Here is an 18,292-nt window from a genome sequence, read left to right as displayed (position 1 = left end):
AAGGGCACCACACGTCACACTGGCAGTAAACAATGCAGGGAAAGAGGATCAGATATTGCTTTGAACTGTAGATACAGATTAGTTAGATTCAGAGGAAAAAAAATGATGACAAGGCTGACAAGGTTCATCTTAAAACCAATACAACTTCTATTGACTTGAAATTCCAGAATCCATTTTTGAGTTGCAATTTGATTAAAGGCCTATCTATTCACTTCAATGTAATAACACATGGATAATGAATGCGTCATCGTACTTTCTGAATATGGTTATTAACTGTTGAGTACAGTTTGGTTTCATACTGACGTCATCAGGGAAACAGCCGGTGAATGGAATATCACGCCCTTTGCTACTGCGCGTGCGCTGTGGAATCTCCAGCTAGCGAGCAAGCGGAGGCAGCGTGGTTACAAATATACTCGAATACAGTAGCAGTGCAGTTAAACCAGGTTAGGACAAGTCTCTTTGATGTGAGATTTATTTAAATTATAATTATTGCAGGTTAAAGTTAATGTACTTGCGTTTGGTTTGTTTGTTTATTGAAAAAATGAAGCTCAAAACGTTGACGCCTGATTTAAGCTCTGCAGTGTTATTCAGAAATGTACTGCAACCGTTCCTGATGTATCTTTTCCAGAATATTAGAAAATACTTATTCACTCTCATTGTATCCTAAGAGCCTTGAATAACACATTCTCAGATTCCCCAAGCCGGTACTGTAAGTACTGATATTTTGTGGTGTCATATAATATCGAATTTGGACTTGGGTGTGCTGTAACGTACTGTCAGCGTCAACAGTATTTGTCTAATGTGTTTTAGTGAACACGTATCTGAGCTGTAACAGTCAATGGGGTACAAGATAAAATATACATGCCTCTAGTAGAGGATGATCTGTGCTATTTGTCAATTAATTATTTTTGTATGGTCACTCTAAAGAAATGTTTGCTGTAACCGAAGTACAGAACTAAAGTGTTTGGGTTAGTGAGCGGTTTACCGTCCTCTGCTTAACAGTTGACTGGGGTGGGACTGTTGCACCCTATTGGCAGATTCAGTGTCCGCTGTGATGTCCTGAGGCAGCCGTCATGAAATCAAGCGTTCGACTCAACAGTGACGGGTTGTGATGATTTGTCGGACTATATAAAGTGCTCTTCCCACATAACATGTTACCTCTAAGGCTTAAGTGCAACATGAATCTTGTGCACTATTGCAGCCTGTGTACTCCTGTTCACACAGATGGGGCTTGTCAAAAGATGCACATAGGCTTATAAGTTTTAGTGGAAACAACAGTTTGGAGAGAAGTAGCTCCACTTTTGTATAGTGTATATTTTATAGTTTTATAGTTGTATATTTTGTATAGGGTCTGAATAACCCCAAATACTTTTACCATTTCAAAAAGGGTGGTGGTGGTGGTGGTGAAGTCCTACTGAGTTATATTACATGTTACTCATTTATATAGTATGTGGTATTTTTTGTGTGTGTGTGTGTGTGTATATATATATATATATATATATATATATATATATATATATATATATATATATATATATACACGCACACACACACACACATATATATATATATATATATATATATATATATATATATATATATATATATAGTCACATTTCACTAGTTGGAAACTTGTCATTGAATTGAAGTTTCAGAACTATTGCATGTTTAATAATTATGGGTGATATTATATTTCACCCACATGTGATTTGAGAAGGATGCCTGTGTAACTCATGCCCAATGTGAATGATGAAAGTGTGATGAAAGTTGTAAAGAATTGCCCATTTTGATGATCATTGCAACAAAAAGTCCTTGCCATTATAACCTGCCAATAAAATGACCAACAGTACAAGCGAGGGGTTTGTTACCGAGCTGTGATGGCTGGAAGAGGCCGGGGTCGTGCCTCATTTACCTTTAACATCGAGGCTCTTGGCCTGGGCAGGGGTGAAGCTCTACTGGATGTTGTGTATCAGCCACGGCAGGTATACCCTGTGAGTACTGAACTATTACCTTGTGAGGACTGTTGCTCATTCCTTTCCAGGTCACCCTCTTGATAGCCATAGGCTCAAAGGATCTGCTCTATGCATTTCCATAAAGTAGATTAGAGTTCAAGTTGGTAAATATTGTGTACAGAGCCTCAAAAGAAACTTATGACTTAAATATAGATGGACATTGCCAAAATGTTTTTGGTTTCTTTTTAATCACGCGATCATTCATTCTTGACCATGACACGCTTGAGTGACTGTGACTGAAGCACATGCACTTAATCATCTAATTAGTGAGACAGTTGATTGGACACTGGATATGGAGTGATTTCAACTGTTGAATTGCAAGCTTGAATAAAAGCAAAGAAAATCACATAAAAACACCAATATGCTATGTCTGTAAAGAGAGCAGCACCTTTGTGCAGTCGGCATGTTGGAGGCTGGACTAGGGCAGTGTACTGTGTCTCGCTGCCTTGGGTGCTCACAGCCTGCAATTTCAAACCTGGCAAGACGGTATAACCAGACACACACTGTCAATGACAGGCCACAAATGGGGAGACCAAGTCACAACACCTGCCCAAGATCGACAGATCGTTTTGCAGCATCTTCGTGATGTCGATTGTTAATTAGCACAATAAAAAGTCACTGCACCTGCTCTAAAACAGAGTTTGTCATTTTTCAATCACATCTAGTGAATTTTATCCAAATATAAGGGATACGTTTCTTTTGATGCTCAGTATATGATACTGGTTTTGCTTTGTTAAGTTACAGTTCTTAGTTTTAGGTTAATGAAAACCAGTCACAAACATTTTTGAAGGAGCAATCAAGCTTAAATGAGACGGCCACTACATCCTTCTACAGCATAGGTTGTAATGTGATATAAGGAAGCAAAATATGTATTTTAATGTTGATGTAATAGAAAAAAAAACAAGCAAAGAACATATATTCCAAGCTGCTAATAAAAAAAGGTAAAAACATGAATTGTATCACTTTTTTTTTTTTTTTTTTTTAATTTAGGAGTGACCAATTATTTTTATTTATTTCCCCCCAATTCGGAATGTCCAATTGTGTTTTTTTTTTTCTCCTCACTGCAGCGATTCCCAACATAGCACAGATGTTCTGAGGGCATGTGAGTATCCTCCGATCTTACAAGCCTAAAGCCAGAATCGCTTTTACACCGAGCAATCCAGAGCAGAGGTGGGCAGGCTACCGATTCTGGAGAACAGAGATCAGCCCTGCTTTTTGTCCACTCTGAATATGCTCAGTGTGTGGCCAGTACAGTTCGCTGTTGCGATGAGGAGAAGCAATCCCTGCCAGTTTCCCATTCCCCACCCCGGGAGCATCAGAGCCAATGTGACGCCCCCCTTTGGGGTTCCCAGCAAAGCTCGGCCTTTTTACACAGCCTGGACTCGAACTGGTGCCATCTGAGCTGTGTGACTCATCTTGCACTCGCAGCGGCAGCACTTTATCTGGATGAGCCACTTGGGACCCCTTGTATCACTCTTAACACTAGCCATTTGAGATCCAAAATAAACCTTTATTAACCTGTATTTCTACTGAATGCAAACCACAAATTAAAGTCAGTTTTTGTTGCAGCCAACAGATTACAAACCATTGCCCTTGAGAACAGGAGAGGATGAAGATTATATGCTGGCCTTAAAACATGAGTTAAAAGAAACTATGCAATCGTTACCTTACCATCTGGATTTTCCGAGTGTGAAGAAAGGTGAGTGTAAATTGCATCTGAAGACTATCTGTAAGATGCATCATTATATTTTAGGCTGTTAGTTTTGCCATGCAATTAAAAGCTAAATGTGGTTTTCATTGGTGGGTGCTGTTTATCTATCTTGAAGAGGTGTGTTCCACAAAATGCAAGAAATAGTTTCATAGTTTTACATATCACAAGCTACAGTCGGTCAAATAAATTGTATTGGATTGGCAGTTTTCTACAAGAGACTGTACTTGTATTGGGAGTTGAAATGAAGCTCTCCTCCACACCAGGGTTCATTCTCGCATTACAAAAAAATTAAATCATTTAGCAACTACTAAATAATTTGCAATCATCCCAGGCTGGAGGCATTCACACAACATCGACTAGTATACTTATTGCACTGCTATCTGGCTATTGAATTCATAAATACTACAGGTAAACCAACACATTAAATATTAAAAATATTATTGTTTTGTCTATTACAGTATGTAACGGTCACACTGCACTGAAGCCTTGAAACTTGAGAATCTCACAAAAGTAGCTACCACTCAGGCCTAAGCACCTGAGAGGACCAACAGAGCAAAGCAGCAGTACATCAGAGTGCATAGAAAACGTTTTTCATTTAGCAAGTATGTGTCAATATGTTTAACAAAGATTGCAGAAGGCACTCCATTTGTAAATGTTGACCATGGTTATTACCCACTGTATCTGTAAATTATGAATAAACAGAATGATCTTCTGCTGTGCTCTTTTTTGTTTCCCGTAGATGTAGCAAGATACAAAGATCCAGCTCCCGGATACCAGGTAAATCAGAGCTGACCCTCACTCCATCGATGAGCTGTTTGTATGATTTGAACATCTGATTTGATGTGGACTTTAGACACTGTATTAAGCATCCCTGTGAGGGGAGTTTATATGTTTTTGTGAATTTGCATTCACTGCTGATATTTCACTTGCTGACACCTTAGAAAACATTTTAGATGGCAATGATTGATTTTCAGTTCTATGGAAACACCTCAACTAAGATACAGTCAACACTCAGATAAACGTATTACTGTCCTTGTATTAGGAATAAAACCCCTGTTTTTATATATATATATATATATATATATATATATATATATATATATATATATATATATATATATGTATGTTTCTTTGAAACTTATATATATTATAAGATTACACGCGCAATACAACCGTTACCAGTTTTTAGATACAAGAACAACTTCTTGTTGATGTTAAAATTAATTGATTGACCGTCACAGCCCACATTTTTTTAGTTATATTTATTTATTTTTTTATTTTTATTATTGCAAGTGCAAGTCCGTCCATGCACATGGCCAGGACAGTGTGTCAGTGCCATGCTCCACAATCCTTTCAGCTATGTATCTGACATTGTATTGTCGTGGAAAGTTACGTTGTATATCTAAGGTTTATGTCACAACTGTGTCCTTGCCAATCACCATTAAAGAAAATACCCATTATAGCTCATAATGTAATTATTAACTATAATAAACACAATACCTCAATAAGAACTAGCGACTCAGGTTTAATTATCCCTAGATTCATGATGAAAAGATTAAATTTCTGTAATGTGTAATATTTTAGGACTCAATATCCATGTGTATAAGTATCTCAAAGAACAGACAACATTTAATTTTATTTGTTGTAAGACAAAAAGAAACCTAGCAATCCAAATTATTACATTTATTAATATTCTCAAAGGAAAAAGAGTAAAGGTTAGGCTTCATAGTTAAAAACATATGTTTAAAGAAGAAACAAAATAAAACAGTCAAGGAAAAGTAATGCATTGTTAAATGTTCATAATTAATCCTTGATGTGCCCTCTGGTCTTAGAGTTCTGCATTAGTGAAGCAGTCGTAATAGTTCATGATGCATTGTTTGGTTGAGTCACGCACTACACATACATGTGCCAGCTTCCACGTGGCTAAGTACGCATGTACAACGTTCAGCATCTAGTTGAATAGATGCACATTACATATTGTGACGATTTCAATAGCATGGCTTCAGTTCAGTTACTTATAAACACACAATATAAGTTTGATACTTATTCTGTTGGTGCAATGTTTAAAACAAAGTCTTCTTAACACGGTCGTCCTCTTTGTAGAAGTTAGCTGTGCTGCAGTGCAGTGCAGTATCTCTGTGAAGGCTGTAGGCAAAAGCTTTCGTCGTTCCAGAGGGAGACGATCTTCTCCAGGACAGCTTTGAAGATTACGTCATTGCGTCTTCGTTGAAGAACTTCAGCGTTTGAGGAGTTGAGAGCGATGAGATGTTCTGAAGAAAGAGCGAATCCAGAGGGAGCCCAGAGAGTCCAGTGAGTGAAAATCCTTGTTTTGAGTTTAAATAACATAATGGAAATAACACAAGTCTTTGTCGATCCTTCCATTGGTTCACAGTACTTGATAGACAATTGCGTGTCGCACAAAAAGGGTGTGTTAGAATTGGAATAGGTGGATAGTATCTTTTTTGTGTTTCCTGAGAAATGGACAAGAGTTGGAACGGGCCAAAATGAAATAATCAGATATGCGTCACACTCTTTTAACCGTCACTGAAGTTAACATTTTTTAGGGTCGGATATGTGAGTGCTAACTGTATGTTGGTATCGCTCAGGTGATAAAGACTTAACACTGGCATATTGGCTTCACAGTTAGTACACATCTATATTCTATGTTTCTATTGATTAAGTTATTGTGTATATTGCAAAATAAACACTAACCCATTTATGGCACCAATTTTACAAATCTGCTGCCTCCACACTCTCACAGCCTAATATCTGTGTTAAGATGGTAGTCCTATAAGGTACTTCATATTGAGGTCATTGGGCTTGTTGGGTTTCTGCATGGTGGAGACATTGTCTTCATATCTGATACACAACTGTGTGCTATCCTCGCAGTCAAGTTATAGGTGTCCGTTTCTGTGTTAAAGTTGACTGTTTCAGTGGCACATCATTTTATCCTCTGACCATCACAATACAGACAACAGGCCTTGAGATAGTGCCTTCACATAATATTAAAGAAGAACAAAAAACATTCACACCATTTTCTCACTCATGTTTTGCAGACTGGGGATGACTCCCAAGAGAGCTGATGCCTAAAAGAAAAAAGAAAAAGATATCCAGTAAGTAAAAAAAAAAAAAAAAAACACGAACAAAAAAATACTAATAATTTTACACAAAACATAAACCTGAGGTGAACATAGCATATTAGAATATCTATATTAATTAAGACACACTACTAGTGACCAATTATAAAACTATGGTATTTTGCTGGAATTCCCTTAACTAAATGTATCTTTATTCAATGTGTGTGTGTGTGTGTGTGTGTGTGTGTGTGTGTGTGTGTGTGTGTGTGTATATATATATATATATATATATATATATATATATATATATATATATATATATATATATATATATACACACACACACTACACACTATTGGCAGCCCTACATACTGGCAATGTGAACTGTATTTCAGTGTTCTATTATACAGTGTCTTTATTTTTCCTCATGGAACATCAGTGTAAGAAAACTTTGATCTCTCCTTTACAGATGTTAAAGCAAAACCAAAAATTGCACCAAGTAAAGAAAAAGTGGACATTGTTAGTAAATTGGAGGTAAGTGCCATGGTATAAATGCATGCATTTATATTGTTACTTTTGTTCAGATCTGTTAAAACATGAATTGCTCTTCAGAAAATCAATTTTTTCGAATCAAAACCTACTGACAACTGACCACAACCTTTGTCAAGTTCTATAAATCGGGTGCACAAAGCCAACAGTATCTTGGGGGTGTAATGATTTTTCAAAATAAAGTAGGTGTGCATTGGTGTATACAAAGTCTTGGTTATCACACTAAAGGATCGAGATCAAATATACTGGTCTAAATCTGCCGTCCTGTTCTAGGAGCTGGAAAAGAAGGATGAAGAAGGAAGTCTAATGGTGAAGGAGAAGAGAAGAAGAAAACAGGAGGAAGAACCAGCAGAGGAGGAGTATGATGAGGAGGAGTTTGAGGAGGTAATTGTCTTCCCTTGCAATATTTAGGTGTATTGCAGTTTAAAACACAAATACACTTTTAACGGAAATGTTCATGTGTTATAAAGTAACCACATTGCAAGAAGCCTGTAATGTTAGCTTTCAGGTTGTGTTGTTTTTTTCCATCTACTTTCTCTCCCGCCTTTTAATTGTATTTCTAATAATGACAAGTTCCCATTGATGACCATATAGATGATCAGCAAACACAAGACAGGAATAAGAATGTTTAACCTATTGGGGTTGTGGGTCCTGGGCATGTGGCAAAAATGGTTCAAAGGAATAAAAAAGCTGTATTTAGGTCACAGAGCACACTGTATGGTTTACAATAAACATGTTACTTAACCTTTATTGTATGTTGTGTTGAGTGTGTCTCAGCAATATAATCCTTATTGTTTTGGCCATAAATCAACAGGGTAATAAAACTGAAAAATATTTCCATTTTAACTGATCAGCCATAAAAAAAAAAAAAAAAACTCCACTCCTCTCTGATAGCAATGAACAGGGAGCTAGCGTTGTTATTCCAGAATGGAGAATGTGTCTACAATGTAATGCTCCTAAGAGTATTTTTATGGCAGACACTTCCTAGTGAAAGTTGTGAAGTGTGTTGTTTTTTGATTCCCGAGCTGGATGTGTGAATAAATATTAAACCAAAGTAATGTGATTTTTGTAAACACTGCTGGGAGTTGAAGCCTACTCTATTTTGCCATTTCTCTTGCTGCTGGCACAAAACAGAACATACAAATATACTGATGCAGATTATTTTTTTTACTACGCATAGGAAAATGACTACATTGCTTCATACTTTGAAGATGGGGATGACTTTGGCGGGGGAAGTGATGACAACGTTGATCAAGCAACTAACTGTACTGTGCATTTACATCTGTTTGCATACAACATCTGCAGGCACTTCTCAGTGAATGAATGGTTATTTTATGCTATGATGATAAATATCAACATAAAAAACATCCTGTGCGGTTTTGGGACACTTGGACATAATATTTTGTGTTCAGTATCCTCGAATGCTATCGAGAGTATGACTGGTATCATTCAATAAGAAGCATTTCTGTACAAATGAGCCCCACTGCAACTCGTACAATCAGCCACACAGCACCAGTGAAGAGTCTGCTTTCTAGAATTCCATTTCCATGAGGTATGTTTCTGGGTGTGTCTGACTAGCGAGTTTTGCATGTTTTGCATGTTTGTACACAGTGCAAATTGTGACCCTGTCCAAAATGACTTCCTTTAGACAACTGCCAATGAAAAAATGTCCATGTCATGATATTCCTGTTTATTTAAAACTACATTTGTGCAGATTGAAAGGGATGGTTAATTTCTCCAGATTATGCATCTGTTATAAAAATCATGTAAAGCTTCAGATTAATTTTGGAAAATAATCCATATCCTAAAGTACTTGAAATATGAAAAAAATAGGCCATGCCCACGAAGTAAAACAGGTTAATACAATTACTGTAACTTGTGTTGTCTAGCAAGCTCAGCCCACAAGTCAGTTTTCAAACATTCTACCTCTAATAATTTAATAGCATATTGTAGATATTTAAAAACAGTTCTTGTTTAACATCTGCATATCTGTGTATCTCTGTATAAGTAAGTAGGTGTGAGTATTCATTGGAACTCCCTGCTTTGCATGGTTATCTTTAATAGACAGGGTGCATTATGTATCTCTGAAAACTCTGCAGGTATATGAACTTTGCAGGTAATGTCTTTGCAAAATGGTGTGCTTTGTGGCATAGTCACTCAATTGACTTTCACCTTAAACTCAATATCAATGTGGTATTCTATGGCAGTACCTGCTGTGTAAGTATGTTATTTAATGCACTTCCAGAGGCGGACTGGTACCCGACACATGGAATCCATAGACATAAATGTGGCAGTCTGGCTGTGAATGCTTTATTTCTGATTGAAATAAACTATGCGATTTTTATTTTAATATAAATGCCATTTTTTGTTAACTTCAGTACTGCTGAAGCCAGTGGTATCAATTTGGAAACACAATTTGAGTTCTTATATGTTTGCAAACTGCCAAAAATAAAATGTTACAGATTTAAGTGGTATCTTGCTTTCCTTTCTAATATCAACAATGTGTTTGGATTGCATTGGTTCTCTTTCAAAAGGTCTTTGCGACCGTCCCTGTTATGACATGGGTGAACAATGAGAGCTGGCATTGATCACACTGTGTAACAAAAAATTTATTTTTTTTGTTCCTGGGTAGTAAGTGTTATTTCCTAATTGCTTATGCCTCAAAAGTATAGAAAATGGCTATTATTCCCCACAAACTTTGCTTTTGTGACCAGTATAATTGTAAATCTCAAACTACTCACTTCTAAATCTTTTGTAGTCATCTTTGTATTACTTTAGAATAAATACAAGTTAATTTGGATTCATATGTTGTTTTTTTCTGACTTTATGTGAACGAAAAGACACGCATTTGCCCATTTTCCCATTGGAAATAGTGATATTTTGAAATATCACTGTCCTGGTCACAAAAGCAAAGTTTGTGGGGAATAATAGCCATTTTCTATACTTTTGAGGCATAAGCAATTAGGAAATAACACTTACTACCCAGGAACAAAAATTGTGTTACATAGTGTCATTTGCCTTTCAGTTGTAAGAAAAACATTTCCACTGCCTGAAAAGAAAATTGTTTTTTTCTTATTCTTGACCTTAATAGGACCCCACTTGTAGTAGTCACTGTACTGAGAATGACGATGTAATCCGATTCATAACTGGACAAACAAGTGAAAACTAGTGATCTTAAGTGGTGTAATTGCCATGTTACGTTTAATACATTCTGTATTACACATATCAATATTTCATGGACATCTACCAGACAAACCATGAAAAAATCAGCTAATCACTGTTAATAATTTGTTAAAATATTCTCATGTATAGAACATAGGATAGCTTTATTTTACATAGCATCTTTCATAGTGGACCACCATCACAAAGTGCTTTACAGAGGTAGGCTGTTAACTGTGCATTATATGCAGTCACTTACAATAGGACTTTGAGATAACATCTCATCCACAGGATGGAGCACAAGGAGGTTAAGTGACTTGCTCAGGGTCACTGGACCACACTTCCTCCTAATATATCACACAGCCCTCTGTTTAATAGCAATGCTTGAGTACAATCTTTGTTTTGTGATTTAAAATAAATTACATATATTGTGGGCTAGTTGCCTCCTATGATAACAGTACATTATTTTGTACAGTTTGAGCAGCCAGAACTGCTCAACTTTGCATTGTGGCCATCTTGCCCAAATTGAGACACAGAGAGACAACCTTTACACAAACGAGTAACATATAAACAAAGACTGAAACCAAATCAATATACTACTGTATCCAAAATATATTTATTCTTTCTGTTTAACAATGCTTTTCTTGCCCATTTATCCATATGGAGAAGGCACATACCTATACAGATGACTGCTTGTAACCACCAGATAAGTCGGTCTTCAACAGTTCTATATACAATTCAATCAGAAAATGTAAACTTTAAAATATTAACTAAGTGGAACATTTCAACATCACACATCTTGTAAATGTATTAAAATTAACGATCATGCAGTTAACATTATTTCACATCTATGAAAAGCAGTCAATGCTTTTATTAAGGTAGAGCATTAACTTGTGTAGATTGCTGCAAGTGCTCAAGAACTTACCAAAAGTTCCTATCCATAAAAAATATATTTTAATACATATACAAACCGCATCCCTTTGAATTTAAGGCAGAGCCCAAATTTCCCACCCTCAATTTGAGGAAAAGATAAAAAAATCAAATAAATATGCATTTACAACCTCAATTACGCATATGGTGGCAGTCTGCTATCACACAGAGTATACAGTTATGTGCTACTTCTCATTACTCACACCTGTTTTTCTCCCAATTTATGAACTGTGGTATTGCTTGGTATATGGGTGTCTGATCAGCATTTCCCATCTGTCAAAGCTTCTACTGTTTGTTAGAAATGCTTTTAATTCCTCATTAAGTTAATGACGCTTTTTTTTTTTAAATGGCTGCTTCTATATCATGGATGATTGAAGATCGTCAGTAACGTTTTCGTTCGTCTTTTATTGGCAGAAAGCGACATTGCTGCTTGTGTATTTGGGCAGTGACGTTTTTGTTTGTCTTTTCTTGGCAGTGAGTTACATTGCTGTTTGTGTACTCGGGCAGTCATGTCTTTTGTTGGTGATTTTAATACATGCATCACTATACTCGAATTTAAGACGCAGGATATTTTTGAGATGCAAAAAATTGTTCAAAAAGTGCATCTTAAAGTCAAAGGGATACAGTATATATGTTTGCTTGCACTACAATATGGTTGGGTTCTGCAAAGCAATGAATATTAATGTTGCAGATTGCAAGAAGTAAACTTAAGTTATGAAGTATCCTGTTCATTGATTATTAAGTTAATGCCCTGAATAGTTTAGAACTGGTATATTCATGAGCATAGCATAGTGGAAGCTTCAGAAGTCTCAACTACAGTACATATACCAACAGCTGTTTAAAAAAAAAAAAAAAGTAAAACACAGGTGTGCCCACAATAATATCTCTATGTAAAGTACATATTTTATACATTGAAAGATTTTTTTTGCTTTTAATAGTAATGGTTTCTGCTGTCCATTATGTTTAAGATTGCACTTTTATAAAGAAATAAAGGCTACCATTACTGGACTTGGTCCAAGAGAATTGTTTATGGAGATTGTTTTCAAGCACTGACTACGTGTCATCCCTGTGTAGAGAAGGAACAGGATTATTCAGGTTGAAATGTTCATGAACCTCCCCAGGTACTGCTTCCCCCGATTTTATGTTCAACAGTTCCGGGTGCTGTGTGGGGAGCATGGAAACTGAACCAAGCGACTCGGAGGTCAAATGATGGCTGATGTCCGCTTTCATCAAAACCTCATAGTAAAGAAGGTAAAACACAGGAGTAATAATCCCAACAACAAGCATGATTGTCACAGCCATCCACCACCTCATACCCCAATCTGCCCCATAGTAAGGATCTTTGCGGACAGACACTCTGCGTTCAGCTACCCCAAGCTGCCGCGGTGATGAAAGGAAGGAGACCACCTCGTTCAAGCTTCCTCTGGAGGAATCACTGGACTTCACAAGCAGCTCAATGTCCTTGTCCACCTCCTGTAGGTAGTTTCCCACGCTCTCCGTCGAAGAAGAAGAGTCTAAGGCAGCTTCAGATTCATTTGTTTCTGGTGTACTGCGATCAGCTGGTGATAGCAGCTTCAGCAGGGAGGGGCTGTGGGTCTCTGTCAAGACACTGAACTTTTTCACAGGGATTTTTATAGACCTCAGGGCAAAAAAGTCCTGTTCATTAAGAAGGTTGTTGGTCCTCTTGATATCTGCAACCTGTAATGTGAAAACAACAGGGATTGTGTATTTAACCTAGACCTGGGTCAAATATAGTTGCATTTGGTATTTTATTTGTAAACACCAACTATTTCAAATACTTGAAATATTTAAATATATGCTTGAATAAATCAATATTGCTTTTAAATATTCAAATATTTAAATTGCAAAAACATCAAATATTATTTTAACATATTTAATTTTTTTGCAGAAAACAAATACTATTTAAGTTTATATATATATATATATATATATATATATATATATATATATATATATATATATATATATATATATATAGGTTCAGTTGTATATATATATATTCAATAACTTCAAAACAGGCCATTAATCCAGTGGTTAAAATTATTTCATTGTTTTCAGATATTTACCCACTGAAATAAAATATTCAAATATTTCAGTTAATTGAACAAATTTAATCTAATTGAAATAGAGCAGTTTCCAAAAGACAACTGAGTGGTTAAGAAGGACAATGCTTAACCTGCTTAGAATATAGGATAATAATTAGGCTGTTGTATGGAACAGTTACATATTTATGAAAAGTTTAAAGTATTTCAACTACTCATTTAACTATTTTCAAATAATTGCTTTCCATCAACCATATTTAAAAATATTTTCAAATAGTTACTTTCTGTGATACGTACTTCAGTATTTTCAAACAATAGTTACTTTTCACAAACCATATTTATATACCAGTATTTACCCCAGAGGCCTATTGACAAGCTTCAAACATGCAAGACAATCCCATGATCAAAAAGGTCTTGGCAATTATGTACTTAAATCTTAATGCTATTGTGTTTAATCATGGTGGATGGTTTTTTGCATGCTAATACTATACTGCATTTTTTCATGCATTGTTTCTTTAATGAAATATTCACAGAATGAGAATATTTTAAAATATAATCACATTGTATTATTATTTAAATATTGAAAGAAAAATAACTTTTTCATTTGCAACAAGACAACACAGAACTTGTTTTTACCTGTAACTTGTATTTATTAAGTGCCTATGTAGTATACTCTAATGTTTAAAAAGTAAAGCCAAGCAACAGGGTGCAATCATAACAGAAAATATATAAAGTATTTTTTATGCAAGTAAGGTAATGGTGCAGTGTCACGTCGACAAATAAAATATCAAAACCAAAAATAAATATGGCTTACCGAGCAGAAATACTGAAGAGCAATGGCATTTAAGGTGTCTCCCTCCTTAATGTCTCTCACCAAATACACAATGTCATTTAATCTGTCTCTGGATGTGCTTCTGCAAACTTTTTCTTTTCCTCTTGATCGCAGCTCGTAGCAATCCCCATCATCTTCAGAAAACTCACTTTCCAAATTTAGGTTGTTTGCAAAAACATAGGCACGTCCTCCATTAGCTGACTGAACCCCTGTGGCTGGCTGGTAACCACTCTGCTGACTTTTACCCGTCATTCTTGCTTTGTGTGGGATGAAAAAGAGAACTTTAAGTTAATAGCATTGCAACTTAGGGTAGCACAGCTGTGTACACCTTGTGTTTTAAAAAAGAGGCTATTGGATCAGTATCTCAACTTGTATGGCTCAAACTTCAATGCTGAGGAAGTATTGTTTTCATCCTAGGTTACTGCTGGTAGCGTTTCAAATATATTGTTCTTGAATGTCAGACACTACAAGACTCCATGTAAAATTGTTATGAGTACACAACTATTACGTAATGCATTTGTTCCCCATTAAACAAAAAAATATTAAATGGAATAAGTCTAAAATCTGTTCTACTGCTTAACAGTGTAAGAAGCATTGTAAAAGCAAGGACATTCCTGGGTTTAAATCACTGAGTGTATTATGTTGGACAAATCACTTTGTGCTTCAGGCTCACCTGCCATGTAGTTGGGTACACCTATACACTTTGTTTGAATGCAGCCTAATACAATAAAACTAAATCTAATATATACTGGATGTATATTCCTAATATTTAATTTCCTAACTGTTAATACCCTACAATGAGTGTTACACAAAACCACAATTGCAAGCGATCACTGCCAGCATTGAAACTGCCTAGCACAAAATACTGAGTAAGGCTGTTGCCACCAACCAAGCCATGCGAGTTACAGAAGGGTCATTATTGCTGGCAACTATTCCAGCTGTGGTGTAGTTTTTATCATTATTCCAACATGGTTTTTAAAAAGCAAGGGCAGCCTATTTTAAACTTGCCACAAAAATCAACACAGCAGGTAGTTAATTTGTCGTCCATCACATATATCTATATATATATATATATTATATATATATATATATATATTTATCAGTACGCGTCGGCTTTTGTATTATTGCGTCGATCCTTTGGTACTAGTTTACTGTTTCACTACACTATTGCAAATACAGCAGACATGAATCACTAAAGCAGCAGTAACCTCGGACACCACCATGCTGAAGATCCGTGAAATTGCTGTTAATATTACCAGCAATATTGCTAAAGTTGCTAGGAATAATTAATTGCTCCGTTGCTAAATGCTAAAATCATTCCATTCCAGCAAACACTGCTTCTGAAAATACTCCTTTATATGCTTCAACACTTGTGTGGAAGTCAGGTGAAGATGCATTTCACTTTGTAACAAATCAGCCCTGTTAATTTCTCAGCACGGCGGGATCAGTGTTGCACAGGCACCACTGCACCACACTCAGTATTTCAAAAGCACTGCCCCCTGAATCGTTAGCAAGCTTGCTAGATACAGAGGAAAGCATAAACAGCTGCTGATAATCATTTTAAAACACACACAATAAGACATTAAACTGGCAAGAAATGAATTATTAGGGAAATTAAGATAATATAACCTATGCCTTTTAAACTACTTGGGAATTGGAATAGTGGTATTTTTTCCAAACTTCCCTGGTGATGGTTTTCCATTTCCACAATTATTTATTTATTATTATTATTATTATTATTATTATTATTATTATTATTATTATTATTATTATTATTATTATTAGCAAGCCTTAGTGGAAAAGTGATAAGAAATTAACAGCAAAAAACTGAAAGCAGTCGCAGCTACCATTGGGGGAAACAGATGAAGAGGCGTATAATGTTTTCGGGAGCCACTGTAAACGCGTGGACTCGTGGATGTTTTCTTTGTTTTTAGAAGCGGTTCACAACTCATGACAACCCGGTTAGAACAGTGATTAAAGCATTTAAATACCTAGAAAATGGAAGGGAATTTGCCAAGAATCGATGTGGCTGATGTCGTGTCAATGCCGAGTAAGTTTTCCAGTAATATCACCAGCATATGGCGCATTAATAAGCAATTTTATCACAAGTAAATAGTATTAGACTAAATCTGCGCACGAACTGTATGCTAATGTAAAATAAAACTCGTTTACCACGTCACACTGCTGAAACACGGAGCATGAAAAGTAGTTGCAAACCCCACTTTTCACGATCGTCCTGTGCAGCAGTGACGTGCATCCCGGTGTTTTCAACTCAACCAGACAGACAACACCTCACCAGTTACTTTAACTTATTTATTTTAGCTCAACTAAGACGTATCTATCATATTATGATACGAGTCAAAAAATAAATAAATACATACCTTAAATGTATCAGCCTTTAATGTCAACCTGCGATAATGACAAACAGCTATACTCTGTTTTGCCTACACCACGTAATCAGACCGAGCAACGTACTGACGCAACTTCCTTCAACCTCAGTGGCCTCTGCGGAACTAAGGAGAATGGATGCGTTCAAGAAGATCATTCTGCGCAGATTTAGCCGTGATCTCCGTGAACGCACCCAATATATTTGGCTGAATTTGCAGTGATGCTAGAGCAGGAGAGGTGAACGTTAAGACAGGAAGCTGTATTGGTATCACACTGTGCGAATACTAGTTTCAATCAAGAGCAGTCCTAATAACTGGTTTTGTTTTGTTTTTTAATCTCCTCTCCTAGTTAGTCTTAAGTTGACAGTTATGCATAATGTATTTTCTTGCATTCTAACATTATCATTATTTAAGTGTCAACATTACATTTAAAGCCCCTGGCACACTGCTTCCTCCTTACTAAGAACAACTGGGATCAATACCAGCCTCTTGAAATATTTCCATATCTACATCTCTTCTGCTAGAAACGTTGGACCAAACATTCAGGAGACACGATGAGTGGAATTCAGCAGAAAAAAAGTAATCTCCCCCACAACACCGGGGGAGGTTACGAATAATTATGCAAGTATGAAAGTCACGTAAAAAAATGTTTCCTGCAAATCACGATGTTGTGAAATTAGTCATGCTCGTAGAACTGCACAATATCTTTTATATTTACACTCCGCAGTCTGGAATTCTGACACTTGCCCAGTTCAATTCAGTAGCACGTTTCCTAGGTTACTTTGTGTCAGGCAGTCGCTCACGGATGCTGCTCTCATTGGATACGGTAAGAATATGTACTCTTCTGAATGCAAACACCCTTTATTCCAAAGGAGATGGTCTGTTTGTGCCAGCAGTTACTAGGGAGAAAGAATAATTAAATAATGTGATGGAAACGTTTGGGGGGGGGGGGGTCTAAGATCATTAATTTAACTGTGCCTCCCTTCTGACTCATTTAATTTAGGTAGGACCTTCTTAAACATACCTCATTATCTACATCAAACCTCTTATCCGGCAGATAGCTGGAACAGCTTGCACTTGACTGAAGTGGTCCTGGAGTTTAATGAGTTTTTTAATAGCTGTAAACTTAATACCATCTCCACAGATATCACACACTCACACATTTGCAAGAGTCTTGTTTACGTGTGAGAACCTGGAGACATGGCTGTAACTATCTATGAGGATGCTGATGCTCATGTAAAAATTCTGGCAAAGTACAAGACTCCTTCATTTTCTCTGTTGGTTTGCAGTGTAACATAGATTTGGAGGTTGAATAGTAAATACCAAGCAGTCATATAAATACTTGAAATCTAAGTTTGACCTTGTTAGAATGCCAGCTCTGGTTACGATGCTGCCTGCAGCCTGCACCTCTCCTGTGGGACAGTTATAGTGATTAAAACTGTAGTCACTTAGTAAGTAACAACCTTGAATAGCTTTAATACCATTCCCACTGCTTCAGAGTCATTGGCGGGTTCAGCTTTTCTTTTGAGACACTTGTTTGAAGATACAATACCCTAAGTGGCACTTTTGTCC

General features: G+C 36.3%; 3 protein-coding genes across 5 annotated transcripts; 2 read left to right on the top strand and 1 right to left on the bottom strand.

Annotated features, from left to right (window-relative positions):
• Positions 1–1,636: 1,636 nt before the first annotated feature.
• On the top strand, positions 1,637–6,790 carry LOC121327377 (DNA-directed RNA polymerase III subunit RPC7-like). Its single transcript, XM_041271376.1, has 5 exons — positions 1,637–1,991; positions 3,582–3,711; positions 4,463–4,500; positions 5,827–5,857; positions 6,780–6,790. The coding sequence occupies exons 1-5, from the start codon at positions 1,878–1,880 to the stop codon at positions 6,788–6,790; spliced, it is 324 nt and encodes a 107-aa protein (XP_041127310.1). The 5' UTR covers positions 1,637–1,877.
• On the top strand, positions 5,949–9,817 carry LOC121306086 (DNA-directed RNA polymerase III subunit RPC7-like). 2 transcript variants are annotated; one of them, XM_041237792.1, is made up of 5 exons: positions 5,949–6,033; positions 6,780–6,836; positions 7,270–7,334; positions 7,623–7,733; positions 8,530–9,817. In XM_041237792.1, exons 2-5 carry the CDS (start codon positions 6,806–6,808, stop codon positions 8,803–8,805), a joined length of 483 nt encoding a protein of 160 aa, XP_041093726.1. In that variant the 5' UTR covers positions 5,949–6,033; positions 6,780–6,805; the 3' UTR covers positions 8,806–9,817. The 2 variants fall into 2 exon arrangements, with proteins under 2 accessions (XP_041093726.1, XP_041093732.1); XM_041237798.1 differs by lacking the exon at positions 5,949–6,033 and having other exon boundaries at positions 6,247–6,836.
• A 2,183-nt stretch (positions 9,818–12,000) lies between these two features.
• Positions 12,001–16,801, bottom strand: LOC121306067 (lysM and putative peptidoglycan-binding domain-containing protein 3-like). Of its 2 annotated transcripts, none has more exons than XM_041237773.1 (3): positions 16,715–16,801; positions 14,316–14,590; positions 12,001–13,136 (listed from the first exon to the last, which is right to left on the bottom strand). In XM_041237773.1, the coding sequence occupies exons 2-3, from the start codon at positions 14,583–14,585 to the stop codon at positions 12,492–12,494; spliced, it is 915 nt and encodes a 304-aa protein (XP_041093707.1). In that variant the 5' UTR covers positions 14,586–14,590; positions 16,715–16,801; the 3' UTR covers positions 12,001–12,491. The 2 variants fall into 2 exon arrangements, with proteins under 2 accessions (XP_041093707.1, XP_041093715.1); XM_041237781.1 differs by having other exon boundaries at positions 14,316–14,586; positions 16,715–16,787.
• Between the last annotated feature and the right edge of the window lie 1,491 nt (positions 16,802–18,292).

Source organism: Polyodon spathula, chromosome 2 (assembly GCF_017654505.1).
Source record: "Polyodon spathula isolate WHYD16114869_AA chromosome 2, ASM1765450v1, whole genome shotgun sequence".
Lineage (NCBI taxonomy): Eukaryota > Metazoa > Chordata > Actinopteri > Acipenseriformes > Polyodontidae > Polyodon > Polyodon spathula.
Note: the sequence above shows the minus strand (reverse complement) of the source record. Positions and strands in the feature narration are given on the sequence as shown.